This window comes from Temnothorax curvispinosus, unplaced genomic scaffold (assembly GCF_003070985.1).
Source record: "Temnothorax curvispinosus isolate PA1 unplaced genomic scaffold, ASM307098v1 QBEX01018542.1, whole genome shotgun sequence".
In the NCBI taxonomy this organism is placed as follows: Eukaryota; Metazoa; Arthropoda; class Insecta; order Hymenoptera; family Formicidae; genus Temnothorax; species Temnothorax curvispinosus.
In genome coordinates this window covers 587-12,366 of record NW_020228322.1, presented here as the reverse complement: position 1 = coordinate 12,366, position 11,780 = coordinate 587, and the positions used below count along the sequence as shown (strand labels likewise).

Below are 11,780 nucleotides of genomic sequence, written 5' to 3'. Positions count from 1 at the left end.
GGTCTGAAGAGACTCTATCTTCAGCAGAACGAGATCAGCGCTCTCGAGCCGGATACGTTCAGGGATCTGTCTCAGCTGGAACTACTGCGACTGTACGGAAACAAATTGTCTCACATTGTAGTCGGCACTTTTGCCGGGCTCTCCAATCTGAAAGACATCATGATGTCCAACAATAACATCCAGACAGTGGATATTGGCACTTTCGCTGATCTCGTCAAACTGCGACATCTCTACTTCGATGGCTACTTCGGTGACAACTTCACTGAAATCCGCAAAGAACTCAGCGGCCTCCCATATTTCAAATTTTATCCCTAAGGTCTTAAACATCTGTTTATACCTCACAAAGGGACAAAACTTTGACTTCTTGAATTTTGCTAAATTTTTAATATGTTACAGTACACTCCATTCACTAATATATAAGATACAGCAACGGTTCAATGCGCAATAGTTTATTAATAATTAATGTTTAAAATGTTTTTTTCAATAATAATAAATGAACCATGTTTATCCAAAGAAGTCGCATTCATAAAATGTGCAAATTAGTAATGTGTTTTAAATATTTCTTTGATAGATACCATTCAAAAAACGTGTACATATTGTGATCATATTGATAGTGCACAAATTGAAAGCTCCTATCCCGAAGATTAATTGCCATGGAATGTATTTTTTTGTCGTGCTTGTAAACAGTTACCGACACGAAAAGTTTTAAACATAAATATTTGAGAAATTGTTGCGCACTAGACAGAGTTAGGTACTGTACTTTATATTAATGAATGGGGGGTGTACTGTAAGATATTAAAAATTTAAAAACTCAAGGGTTGGTCTCCTTATCATGAATTCCTTCGCGACATAAAAAGAAATAAATAAATCCTTTAATCACAACTTCATGCGTTATCCTATTCGATGTTATAATATTATTTGAAACTCAATCGACCGTGCTAATGTGACGAATAAGTGAATTGTCCGTAACGATATCGCGTTCGGTCAGCCAGTTGATCTGTTCCTCCCACGAGGTCTCGCGACTCTTCGTACGATTAAAGCTACAGCCAGATTGCGCAATTCGTTATGACTCACGCTCTTTCGTTTTTTCCGAAAAAGCCGATCCATTGACCAATTGGCACGAATTCAAACTCGACGAGTATATTCATTCACGCTATTCACGAATTTCATAGCGAACCAGGAATATAGTCTGGCGTTAGAAACTCGCGCGATAGATTCGCAATAAAAATAAGGACCCGAAAATCGGCCTTGCACTTATATCGCGGTGAAATTACGCTCGCTCCGGAAACCCAGTTACGCATTTAGCTCGAGAGTGCCCAGTTGGAACACGTACCTCTTTTCTTTGCGTTTTGACGGACTGATTCTTCGGGAAAACGGTCGCGAGACACGCTGGTAGCGGCTCTGCCTGTGACAGACGCCTCTTGTTCGACTCACGGCTCTCTATTTTCGCGATTCGGGTCGTACACGCCGGCGTATCGCGCTCAGGCTTTTGTTACGACGGCCGACGGTGGGGTCGGAAGACTCCTCCCGGCCCGAAGAGCCCGAATGCATAATGTTGAGCCGCCGAGGATTTTGCAGCAAATTCGGAAGAGGCGGAATCGATATTCCTCTCGCTGCGCCGCGGCTGCGGCCGCGCCGGAGCGGAGCGGCCGCGACGCGGCGCGGCGAGGGATTCGCGCAAATTCCATGAGCCGAGAGTCCGTGGATTTCCCTAACGAGCCAAAAACTTCCGTGCATCATCCTCGCCGGCTTTATCCGCCGCGTAATAACATTGTTCCCTCGACGCCTGTAACAGCGTGAGCCGTGCCGAGCTGATTTAAATGCGCGCGAGAACGTCCGGAAAAACGTCGCGCGAGCGGTGCCGTCGAGCCTGTCGTCGATACGGCGGTATTCCGCCGCTGTCGTTCGTGCTCGGAAAACTCGACAAGATGTATCATTGAGCTCTCAAGTATACGGTGACGGAAGCCAAGGAGACGGGCACGAAATTCGATTTAGCGTGAGGCCCGATAACGACGTCGTCGCGCATACCGTCGTCCCGCGGTATCGCCTCCACCTCGCTTCCTCCTCTTCGTCTTTTTTCCGTACCTTCTTCCCTCCCTCCCGTCGTCGCCGTGTTCGCCGACGCTTTATTACGTCCTTTTATCTTCATTAGACCCGGGAAGTTTATTTATCCGCGTTGCGCTAAAAAACGCGCTTTATTTGTCGCCGGGCTTACACGTTTTCCTCCCCTCTTGCCGCCTGTGTTCTAAGTTGCTGCTTCCCGTGGCAATCTTAGCGCACACTTAATTGGACATCGCCGAGAGACCGGTACCAGATAGGTGCTTGTCGCAAAGTGCTGAGTTTGCTGGTAAGCTGGTCTACAACGTCACCAGCTATTTTCCCAGGTTCTATAACTTCTACACGGCGCACTCCGGTTACCCGACAGGAATTGACGCGAGCCGATATCGATATTCGTCAATTCGACGTCGCGCGCAGAAATGGTCCGTCGTAGCGAACATCCTTATTTTAATTTTCCCCCTTCCCGAGTGACTGCGACCAAAAAAAGCGCACGGGGGATTATTTTAGTTTATTCGAAAACAAGTCCCGACAAAATCTTTTGATTTTTTCTTCTAGATTTTTTTTCTTTATCGAGTTACGAAGAAGAGATAAGGACCGAGAGGGTACTCGTACGATTAATAAATCAACTGATAAAAAAGGAGCTCATTGCAGAGCAATCGGGAGTTCATGTCGTTAATAATACTTTTATGTGAATTTTTGTATATTTATTCCCACTCACAATCAGTAAAAAAAAACCTGTGCGCCGAGTATTTTTCAGTTTTAAAACAGAACTTATTATTGGAACAGTAAATTCACATAAATCCGCTTAAATTGATTATTGATTTAAGCATTTTTTATAATATTTTATATTAAATTATAAAATATTATTTTATATTATTGATTTAAGCATCTTTCATTATTATTTTATATCATATCACTATAAAGAATTTATTGCGAAAAATATCGTCCCATAAATATTTGATTCCCAATCGAATTTATCGTTATCTCACCGTATACAAGTCTTTTTTTTTTACTTTATTCCCTGATATGTTATATTAATTTCCCACGATAAATCAGAGAATCTCGCACCTCGTTCAACGTTTCCTGGCGTTGGTCTCCGGACGTATCAGCGATATTAGTTTCCGGGTTAGAGTACGGACAGGAACAACGTCCACGTAACGCATCGCGCGCGTCACAACGCGTGTCGAAGAGTCGTCTTCGGTCTACGGTCGGCGGCATTAATCGGCGGCGAGGGAAGACTTCCGTGAAGGTGAAACTCCGAAAGGAAGGGGACGAAGCGAGACGGGGACGACGGGGACGACGACGATGTCGACGACGACGGGCTCGGTTCCCTTTCGCGTTGCTGCTCAGCGCGAGCGACCAGTCGCGCGCGCTTAGACGTTCTCGAGCCGAGCCCAGTCCGCGTCGAGCCGCTTCCACGGCCGCTTCCGCGCCTTTCCTCTCCGAGGCCGTCCACGTCTCTCGCAAAGTCTCGGTGGTCGAGAGAGCGATCCCCGTCGCGTGTGCCCTGGTCTGTGTGTGTGTGTGTGTGTGTCGTTCGTCTCGCGCGCTGCCAGATGCTAATTGCGACGGGCAATTAGCCGGCCAACGGGAGCTATGCTGGTGATAAGCGCCTTAAAGCAGGTCGCGAACGCCGCTACCAACGCGGTACACTCGGCCACCGGCAACGTTACTGGACACAGTAATTCCGGTGAGTCGGCTGGACCTTTTCGGAAACTTTCCTTCGCCTTTTGAAATTCGAAGTTCGATCCGCTCGCCGATAACGTCACCAGGCTGCGCCTGGTATCGGTTTCGATTTTCTTCTGGTTCAGTCCAGTCGACGCGAGACCGATGGCCTTTAAAACACGGAGTTATTAGCATATTTTGCAGCGAGCTACTTTCGTTTTAATGAAATGAGAAGTTAAAATTGCTCTGTCGCTATTAAAAAAAAAAACGCTCAACGCGTTTGAGAGGATAACGTGAAAAATTCGTGGAACAGTCCGCCGTGGAAACTCGCGTTCTCCATTCGTAATGTGGGATTTGTAAGAACGCTATACACGCAGGTGAAACGATCCAGTGTCTATCGCGTTCTTTCTCTCTTTCTCTCTCTCCCTCTCCCCCTTTCCTCGCTCCTAAATCTTCTCCCACGCTCGCTCCTTATTTTTCAGCTTTTCGGTTTAGCTCGCACCGTGGAAAGCATCCGCGTATACATTTCTTTATTATCCTTGCGCTGAGAAATATCGCTTGCGCAAAATGTAAAAGGTTACACGGAGGAGCGAGCGCGCGCGAGCACGACCGACCTCCATCGGTTTCATAAGAAACGGTACCACGACGGCGTGTAACTTTCTTGCCACGCCTAATGTCAAGATCGCAACGTCGATCGACATGTGGATCATTTTTCATCACGCGTTTTGCGGAGAAGCGCGCACACACCCCCTGCGCGGACGCGCGAGTAATACAATCTTTAACAAATAAAGTAAAATAAAAAAATCTGCGTCCGCGATCGCGAAGTACAGGTCCAATTACAGAGTCGCGGTTACGCGAGAGCGGGGAATTGCGATAAGAAATTGTCAACGAACTCGACTCGCCGAGAGTCGAGAGGTTGAGGCAAATGTTTCTCTCGCTTCGTTCCAAACTTGATCCTACGAACTCGGTAAAAAGCTCTCTTATGTAAAATAGAGTGCTCCGCGTAGCGCGACTTCTCGTGCGGAGTTCGACGTTCCACCACATCCTGTTAAGGCGATTTTCCACGTATTAAAAGTCGATTAAGAGTATACCTGGGCAAATGTCAATTACTTGCGCGCGTACTTACCGCGGCGGCGAGGCGTAATGCTGGCCATTACAGGTGACATTCACCGGCTGCATAGACGTCGACACGTCGGTCGGGCCGCTGTAACGCGGTCATTGTATTTGCGCACCGGTTGCACGAGCGTTCCCCTCCGAGCGGAGGAGATACATGACGAATCTCGATAAAAGCCCGATCGACGACGAGGTTGTCGAAGAAGAACAAGGCTCTAACAAAGCGACCACGACGTGGAAATTGTTACAATAAATCGTGAGTTTGCTATAACCGACTACCCGGAACACGTCGAGGCGAGTAGTTAGCTGCAATTATGCTCGCGTATTTATTATCGCGTGCGTTTTCTTTCTTTCTTTTTTTCTTCGCGCGATAATAGACCGTGGCTCGTTATCGTCCTCTCCGAGAAGCAATTAAATGAAGTCGCCAGCCGAAGCTGGCTCTTGAGAAAAATGTCAAGCTAGCGCAAAGCGCGAGATTCCGCCGCGACGAGCAACGCGAATACTCGATTCTCTTCTTCCTCGTTCGGCTGATATTTATGCGCCTTCGTCACATTAACGACTTGGGTTTGTCATTAACCGCAGACCGAACGAGACCGCGGAGTGCTCGCGGATCGAGAAACCGAGCGAGCGAGTGAGCGAGTGGGATGTAACGTCGTTCGATGACCTCGCGAGCGAGAGGCGAATCGCTCTTCTGATGTTTTCACCAATACCTTAGAAAGTTCCTCGGCACCGCTCGCGAGACGCCGCTAGCCTTGAAAATCGCTCGCCGCGGTACATATTTGTCGCATCTCTTGACCGGGTTGCAACGTATTTCGTTGCACGGGACCGTTCATCGTTCATTCCGGAGTCATTACTCGTCCGGAAAAATTCATATACTCGCTGGAAAATTCAAGATCAACCGCGGATCTTCTAATCCTAATCTTTTAGAGGTCTTGGAATTAACACGATTTTAAACTTTGACGGTAAAAGCGCAGCGCAGCGTGAGATAAACACACGCTGCACTTTTTGAGGGGGGAATTTATTTACGTTGGTAAACATTTAATAACGCACGTGTGTACAATGACAAATATGTACAACGTGAAATTATTGAAAAATACGAATTGCCTCGGGTAAAACGTATATCAAAACGGATTATCCATCTCGGGGATGCTCGCGTTCTTATATAGTTCTTATACAACGAGTATTATTTTTCTACCGTTTCACTCCACTTTCCGTGATCGCCTCACTCGTCCCGGGTGCTCACTGGACTATTACGTACTTTCTACCGCTCGTTACAGACAATCAGTGGCGAATAACCTGCCATCGGTGATGCGCGCGGTTTGCTAAAAGCGGACTTGCGATTATTAAGGGCCGCGTTTAATGCAAGATATTCAGCTGCGCGCTCATTTTAATTGATGCGATTAATTCAGGCGTTTTGACGCTACCGAAATAATTTTTTTTTTTTAATCTGGTACAGGTCGATTCTGGGGAGAAACGCCAAGTTCAGCATTTAATAACACACGAGATATTTATCTTCGCATCGTCGTCATCGTCGTCTGTGAATCAAAATTACGCATCTCCTATTTCTTCAACTTTGACACTTCATAATCGACTCCTGTTCTAAGAATGCAGTCGCGCTAGTTTCTCAGCAAGTGACGATAATCAGTGCCAAAAGCCACGCTGCGCTATCTAATCGCTAACTCTCCACGAGATATAAAACCCGTAATTGCAGTTGCGTCCGTGTCACTCAGTTAGGCGCGTCGACTGATTCAAACTCTCTCGCAATGTCGCGGTTTCTTCTGCTCTTTTCGCAAGTCGTTATCCTGTTTCTCTCGGCGAGGGCCTCGTCGGAGGTGAAGGAGCCGACCTGCCAGGACAACGGCAACGTTACAATGTTACAACGTTTTGGTTACAACGTTTGCCACTACAAGGGAGTCCTCGTCGAAGTTACGCAAAGCCGTTTCGAGGACCAATCGTCCCTATTGGACCTCTACAACCTGGACCTCTTGACGATTCGAGAGAACGCCTTCAAGAACGTGTCGGCGACGCAGTTGTATCTGAATCGGGGCAACCTGATATCCGTGCTGAAGAGAGAATCCTTCCGCGGTTTGCCCAACTTGAAGAGCCTCGACTTGGACAGCAATGTGGTACCGTTATCGGGGTACTTGTTCGCGGATTTGAAACACCTGGAGATGCTGTATTTGGAATCCAACAAGATCAATTCGATACCGAAGGATTCGTTCGCCGGCTTGTCAAGCCTGATTTGGCTTGACCTAGGTCACAACGATATCGAAACGATCGAAGCGGAATCTTTCTCAAATCTTAATCCCGGACTGTTGTACCTTTGCCTCTACAGCAATAAAATCTCTCGCGTCGCGCCGGATTCCTTTGCCGGGTTAACTGAACTGAATTGCCTCTATTTGAACGACAATCGGTTAGAGGACTTGCCGAGCTGTACCTTTCGAGGATTGAACAATCTGGAGGATCTTGACTTAAGTTACAATCGGATAACAAGCGTCTCCAGATCGCTCTTTCGCGACTTGGTCGGTCTGGAGAGACTCCATCTTCAGCAGAACGAGATCAGCGCTCTCGAGCCGGATACGTTCAGGGATCTGTCTCAGCTGAAACAACTGGACCTGAGCGGAAACAAACTGTTTCACATTGTAGTCGGCACTTTTGCTGGACTCTCCAATCTGGAAGACATCAAGCTGTGCGACAATGGCATCCACACGGTGGACAATGGCACTTTCGCTGATCTCGTCAAACTGCGATATCTCTCCTTCGATGGCAACAACTTCGAAATCGACAAGGAGGTCAGCGGCCTCCCACATGTCACTGTTATTACGAAACTTTAGGGATCTATTTATATATCGCAAGGGGCAATCAACCCTTGAATTTTGCTAAATTTTTTATATATTACAATACGTTCCATTCACTGATGCAGACGATAGTAACTCTGTTCAATGCGCAATAATTTATGAAATATTAATGTTGAAAATGTTTTTTTCGATATTAATAATAAATAAACTATGCTTATGCAAAGAAGTCGCATTCATTAAATGTGCAAATTAGTAATATGTCTTAAATGTTTCTATGATAGATATTCTTTGAAAACGTGTACAGATTGTGATCATAATCGATAGTGTACAAATTGAAAGTTACGACACCGAAGATTAATTGTCATGGAATGTATTTTTGTTGCTGTGTATGTAAACAATTACGGACAGGAAAATTTTTAAACAATTTTATAAACTATTGCGCATTGGACAGAGTTAGTATAACTTGTATCAGTGAATGGGGTGTAGTGTAACATAAAAATTGAAGAGGTCAAAGGTTGGTTATCTTCTTCTCAGCGTTGACTGCTTCCCGACATAAGAAATAAATAAATAAATTTTTTAATCGCAACTTCATGCGTTATCATATTCGATGTTATGATTAAATCGATCATGCTAACGTAGAAAATAAAGCGAATCATCCGTAGCGATTCGGTCAGTCAATTGATCTGCTCCTCTAGCGAGGTCTCTTCCATTGCTCGTACGATTAAAGGTAGCGCAAGATTGCGCAATTCGTGATGATTCGCATCCTTTGATTTACTCCGAAGAAGCCGCTCGGTCGGTCGGTATATGTCGATGCTGGAGAAAAACGTCAAGTCCAGCATTTAATAACCACGAGATATTTATCTTCGCATCGTCGTCATCGTCGTCCGTGAATCAAAATTACGCATCTCCTATTTCTTCAACTTTGACATTTCGTAATTGACTCTACTACTTCCAAGAATGCAGTCGATAGTATCTCGGCAAGTGACGATAATCAATGCCAAAAGTCACGCTGCGCTATCTAATCGCTAACTCTCCACGGGATACAGAACACATAATTACAGTTGCATTCGTATCACTGAGTTAGGCGCGTCGGCTTCTTTTGGTCTCTTTCGGCGATGTTTCTTCTGCTTTTTTCGCAAGTCTTTATCCTGCTTCTCTTGACGAGAGCCTCGTCGGAGGTGAAAGAGCCGACCTGCCAAAACGTCAATGGTTACAAGGTCTGCCACTATAAGGGAATCCTCGTCGAAGTCATGCAACGTCGTTTCAAGAAGTTCCGCTTGGACTTCAGCGACCTAGACCTCCTGGAGATTCGAGAGGACGCTTTCAAAAACGTGACGGCGACGATCTTGCTTCTGTCTCAAGGAAACCGGATATCCGTGCTGAAGAGGAGATCCTTTCGCGGTTTGCCCAACTTGAAGATCCTCCTCTTAGACAGCAATGTGGTATCGTTGTCAAAGCACTTGTTCGCGGAATTGGGACACCTACGGTACTTGTCGTTGGTCTTCAACAAGATCGGTTCGATACCGAGGGACTCGTTCGCTGGGCTGTCAAGCTTGATAATTCTCGACCTGGGTCAAAACGATATCGAGGCAGTCGAGACGAAATCTTTCTCGAATCTCAATCCCAGACTGTTGTACATGTGGCTCAACAGCAATAAAATCTCCCGCGTCGCGCCGGGTTCCTTCGCCGGGTTAACCGGATTGAATAGCCTCGACTTGGGCTACAATCGGCTAGAAGGATTACCGAGCGGTGCCTTTCGAGGATTGAACAAGCTGCAGTATCTCTACTTAAATGACAATCGGATAACGAGCGTCTCCAGGTTGCTTCTCCGTGACTTGGTCGGTCTGAAGAGACTCTATCTTCAACAGAACGAGATCAGCGTTCTAGAGCCGGGAACATTCCGGGAGCTGTCTCAGCTGGAACTACTGCGACTGGACGAAAATAAACTGTCTCACATTGTAGTCGGCACTTTTACAGGACTCTCCAATCTAAAAGATATCGTGCTGGCCGACAATAATATCCGCGCGATAGATAACGGCACTTTCGCTGATTCCGTCAAATTACGGTATCTCTACTTCGGCGGCAACAACTTCGAAATCGACAAGATCAGCGGCCTCCCACACGTCACTGTTATTACGAAACTTTAGGGATCTATTTATATATCGCAAGGGGCAATCTACCTTTGAATTTTGCTAAATTTTTAATATATTACAATACATTCCATTCACTGGTACAGAGTATATAGTAACTCTGTTCAATGCGCAATAATTTATGAAATATTAATGTTAAAAATGTTTTTTTCGATATTAATAATAAATGAATTATGTTTATGCAAAGAAGTTGCATTCATAAAATGTGCTTGGTGCAAATTAATAGTGTGTTTTAAATGTTTCTGTGATAAATACCATCCAGAAACGTGTATTGTAACCATAATATTGATAGTGTACAAATTGAAGGTTTCGACACGGAAGATTAATTATTATGGAATGTATTTTTGTTGTGTCGTGTGCATAAATAGTTACGCCCACGAAAAAGTTTTAAACGTTAATATTTTAACTATTGCGAACTGGACAGAGTTACTGTTTACTGTACTTTATATTAGTGAATGGGGTGTACTGTAATTGTATTAAAAATTTAATAAAATTTAAAGCGTCAAGAGTTGTCCTCTTATCAGCGTTGAATTCTTTCGCAGTATTGGAAAGAAGAAAATATATGCTTTGATCGCGATTTTATGTATTATTCTGTTATAATATAATTTATATACCTTATATTGGAAAACGTGCCAAAATTAATGAGATTCTGACTCAGCTCGTGGATAAACGTTAAGTAAACCTACAACGATTTTTTCGCCGAGATACGTGCAGCAATGTCTCGCTGAAGACATATACGGAGAAAAGAGACGATGTAAACGCAGGTGGTATTGCACCGAGATATTTCTTCACTTAACAATACTTCGCGTTTTATATATATATATATATATATATATATATATATATATTAGATATATATATATATATCTGAATCAATGTTGAGAGTCGGATTCAATATCACGACGTCGCTATTTCAGACGTGACGTTTACCTTACCGTCTCTCCTTTTTAAGGCTCTCCCACTTATTGAATTTCTGCGAAAGTCGGAATATTTTCGGAGATGCACCGAGAAGAGACGCGCGTCGCCTCCGGCGGATTTTGTTACCCTCTTTTCACGTCGCGGGGCCTTGTGTCCCGGCGAGACTTTCATTACCGAGATATCCTCCTTGAGATTCTTCCGTCGCCTCCTGTAAAAGCTTCTCCGCGAATCTGTGCTACCCCATTCACCGAGAAATTGCGCGCAAAATTCGAGGGGTATCATTGTGCGAAAAATTAACGGCTCTTTTTAAAGGAGAAATATCTCTTCCTTCGGTTAATCTCGTCGCTCGATGGAGCATCCTTCACATATTCGCTTTATTTCATTTCCTTTATCCTGAGCGTGATAAACCGAGAAATAGACTTCGGGAATACGTAGAGCGGAATTAAAGCTGAAGGATTAAAATATTACATGTACCGACTCGTCGCACGGAGTATTTCCAACGAGTGAATCTCCTTTTCCCTTAATTCTACCTTTGCCCCCGGTCAAAAAGGTACACAGCATTCCGTCTGCACGGGAAATTTTTTTTTCCAACGGGCAGAGAACTGCCCGAGCATGGCGAAGATACTCCAAATATTTTTCGCAAAGAGAAACTCTCAAGCGGAAGCCTCTACTCGCGTTGCCGCGGGATTGCCCCCGGGTAATAAATCTCGGCCAGAAGGAGGGACAGAAAGGGAGAAAAGAAGGGCCGCTCGAAGGAAACGAGCATTCTGAAATACAAGATGTCACGCGACGAGGGAGGCTGATTCACCGCGGCTTAAGCAACAGCGTATAAGGGTTCGTTGCTCGAGAGAGCGCTTTCGTAATAAAATATCAGATCGTCCACACACGAACTTCGTGCCGGCAGTTCAATTAGAAGCCACCAATTCCTCGCGCAGAGTTTATAGATTTCGCACGGTGGGTGTGTAATATATTTGCGGCATTTGCGCGCACCAGCGGTGGATGCGGCGCGCACGCAGCTGCAGGGCACGCGACGAGCGTGCACGTGCGAAACGCAGGACGCGGTGCTGAAGAGAGGATG

General features: G+C 45.3%; 2 protein-coding genes across 2 annotated transcripts; both read left to right on the top strand.

The window, feature by feature from the left end:
- Positions 1 to 3: 3 nt before the first annotated feature.
- LOC112468491 (reticulon-4 receptor-like 1) lies at positions 4 to 882 on the top strand (the record flags this gene model as incomplete). The annotated part of the gene is made up of 1 exon (XM_025037692.1): positions 4 to 882. A coding segment is annotated over one exon (312 nt), but the record flags the coding sequence as incomplete, so codon positions are not given.
- A 5,636-nt stretch (positions 883 to 6,518) lies between these two features.
- Positions 6,519 to 10,603, top strand: LOC112468490 (insulin-like growth factor-binding protein complex acid labile subunit). Its single transcript, XM_025037690.1, has 2 exons — positions 6,519 to 7,666; positions 8,719 to 10,603. Exons 1-2 carry the CDS (start codon positions 6,600 to 6,602, stop codon positions 9,779 to 9,781), a joined length of 2,130 nt encoding a protein of 709 aa, XP_024893458.1. The 5' UTR covers positions 6,519 to 6,599; the 3' UTR covers positions 9,782 to 10,603.
- Positions 10,604 to 11,780: the final 1,177 nt, after the last annotated feature.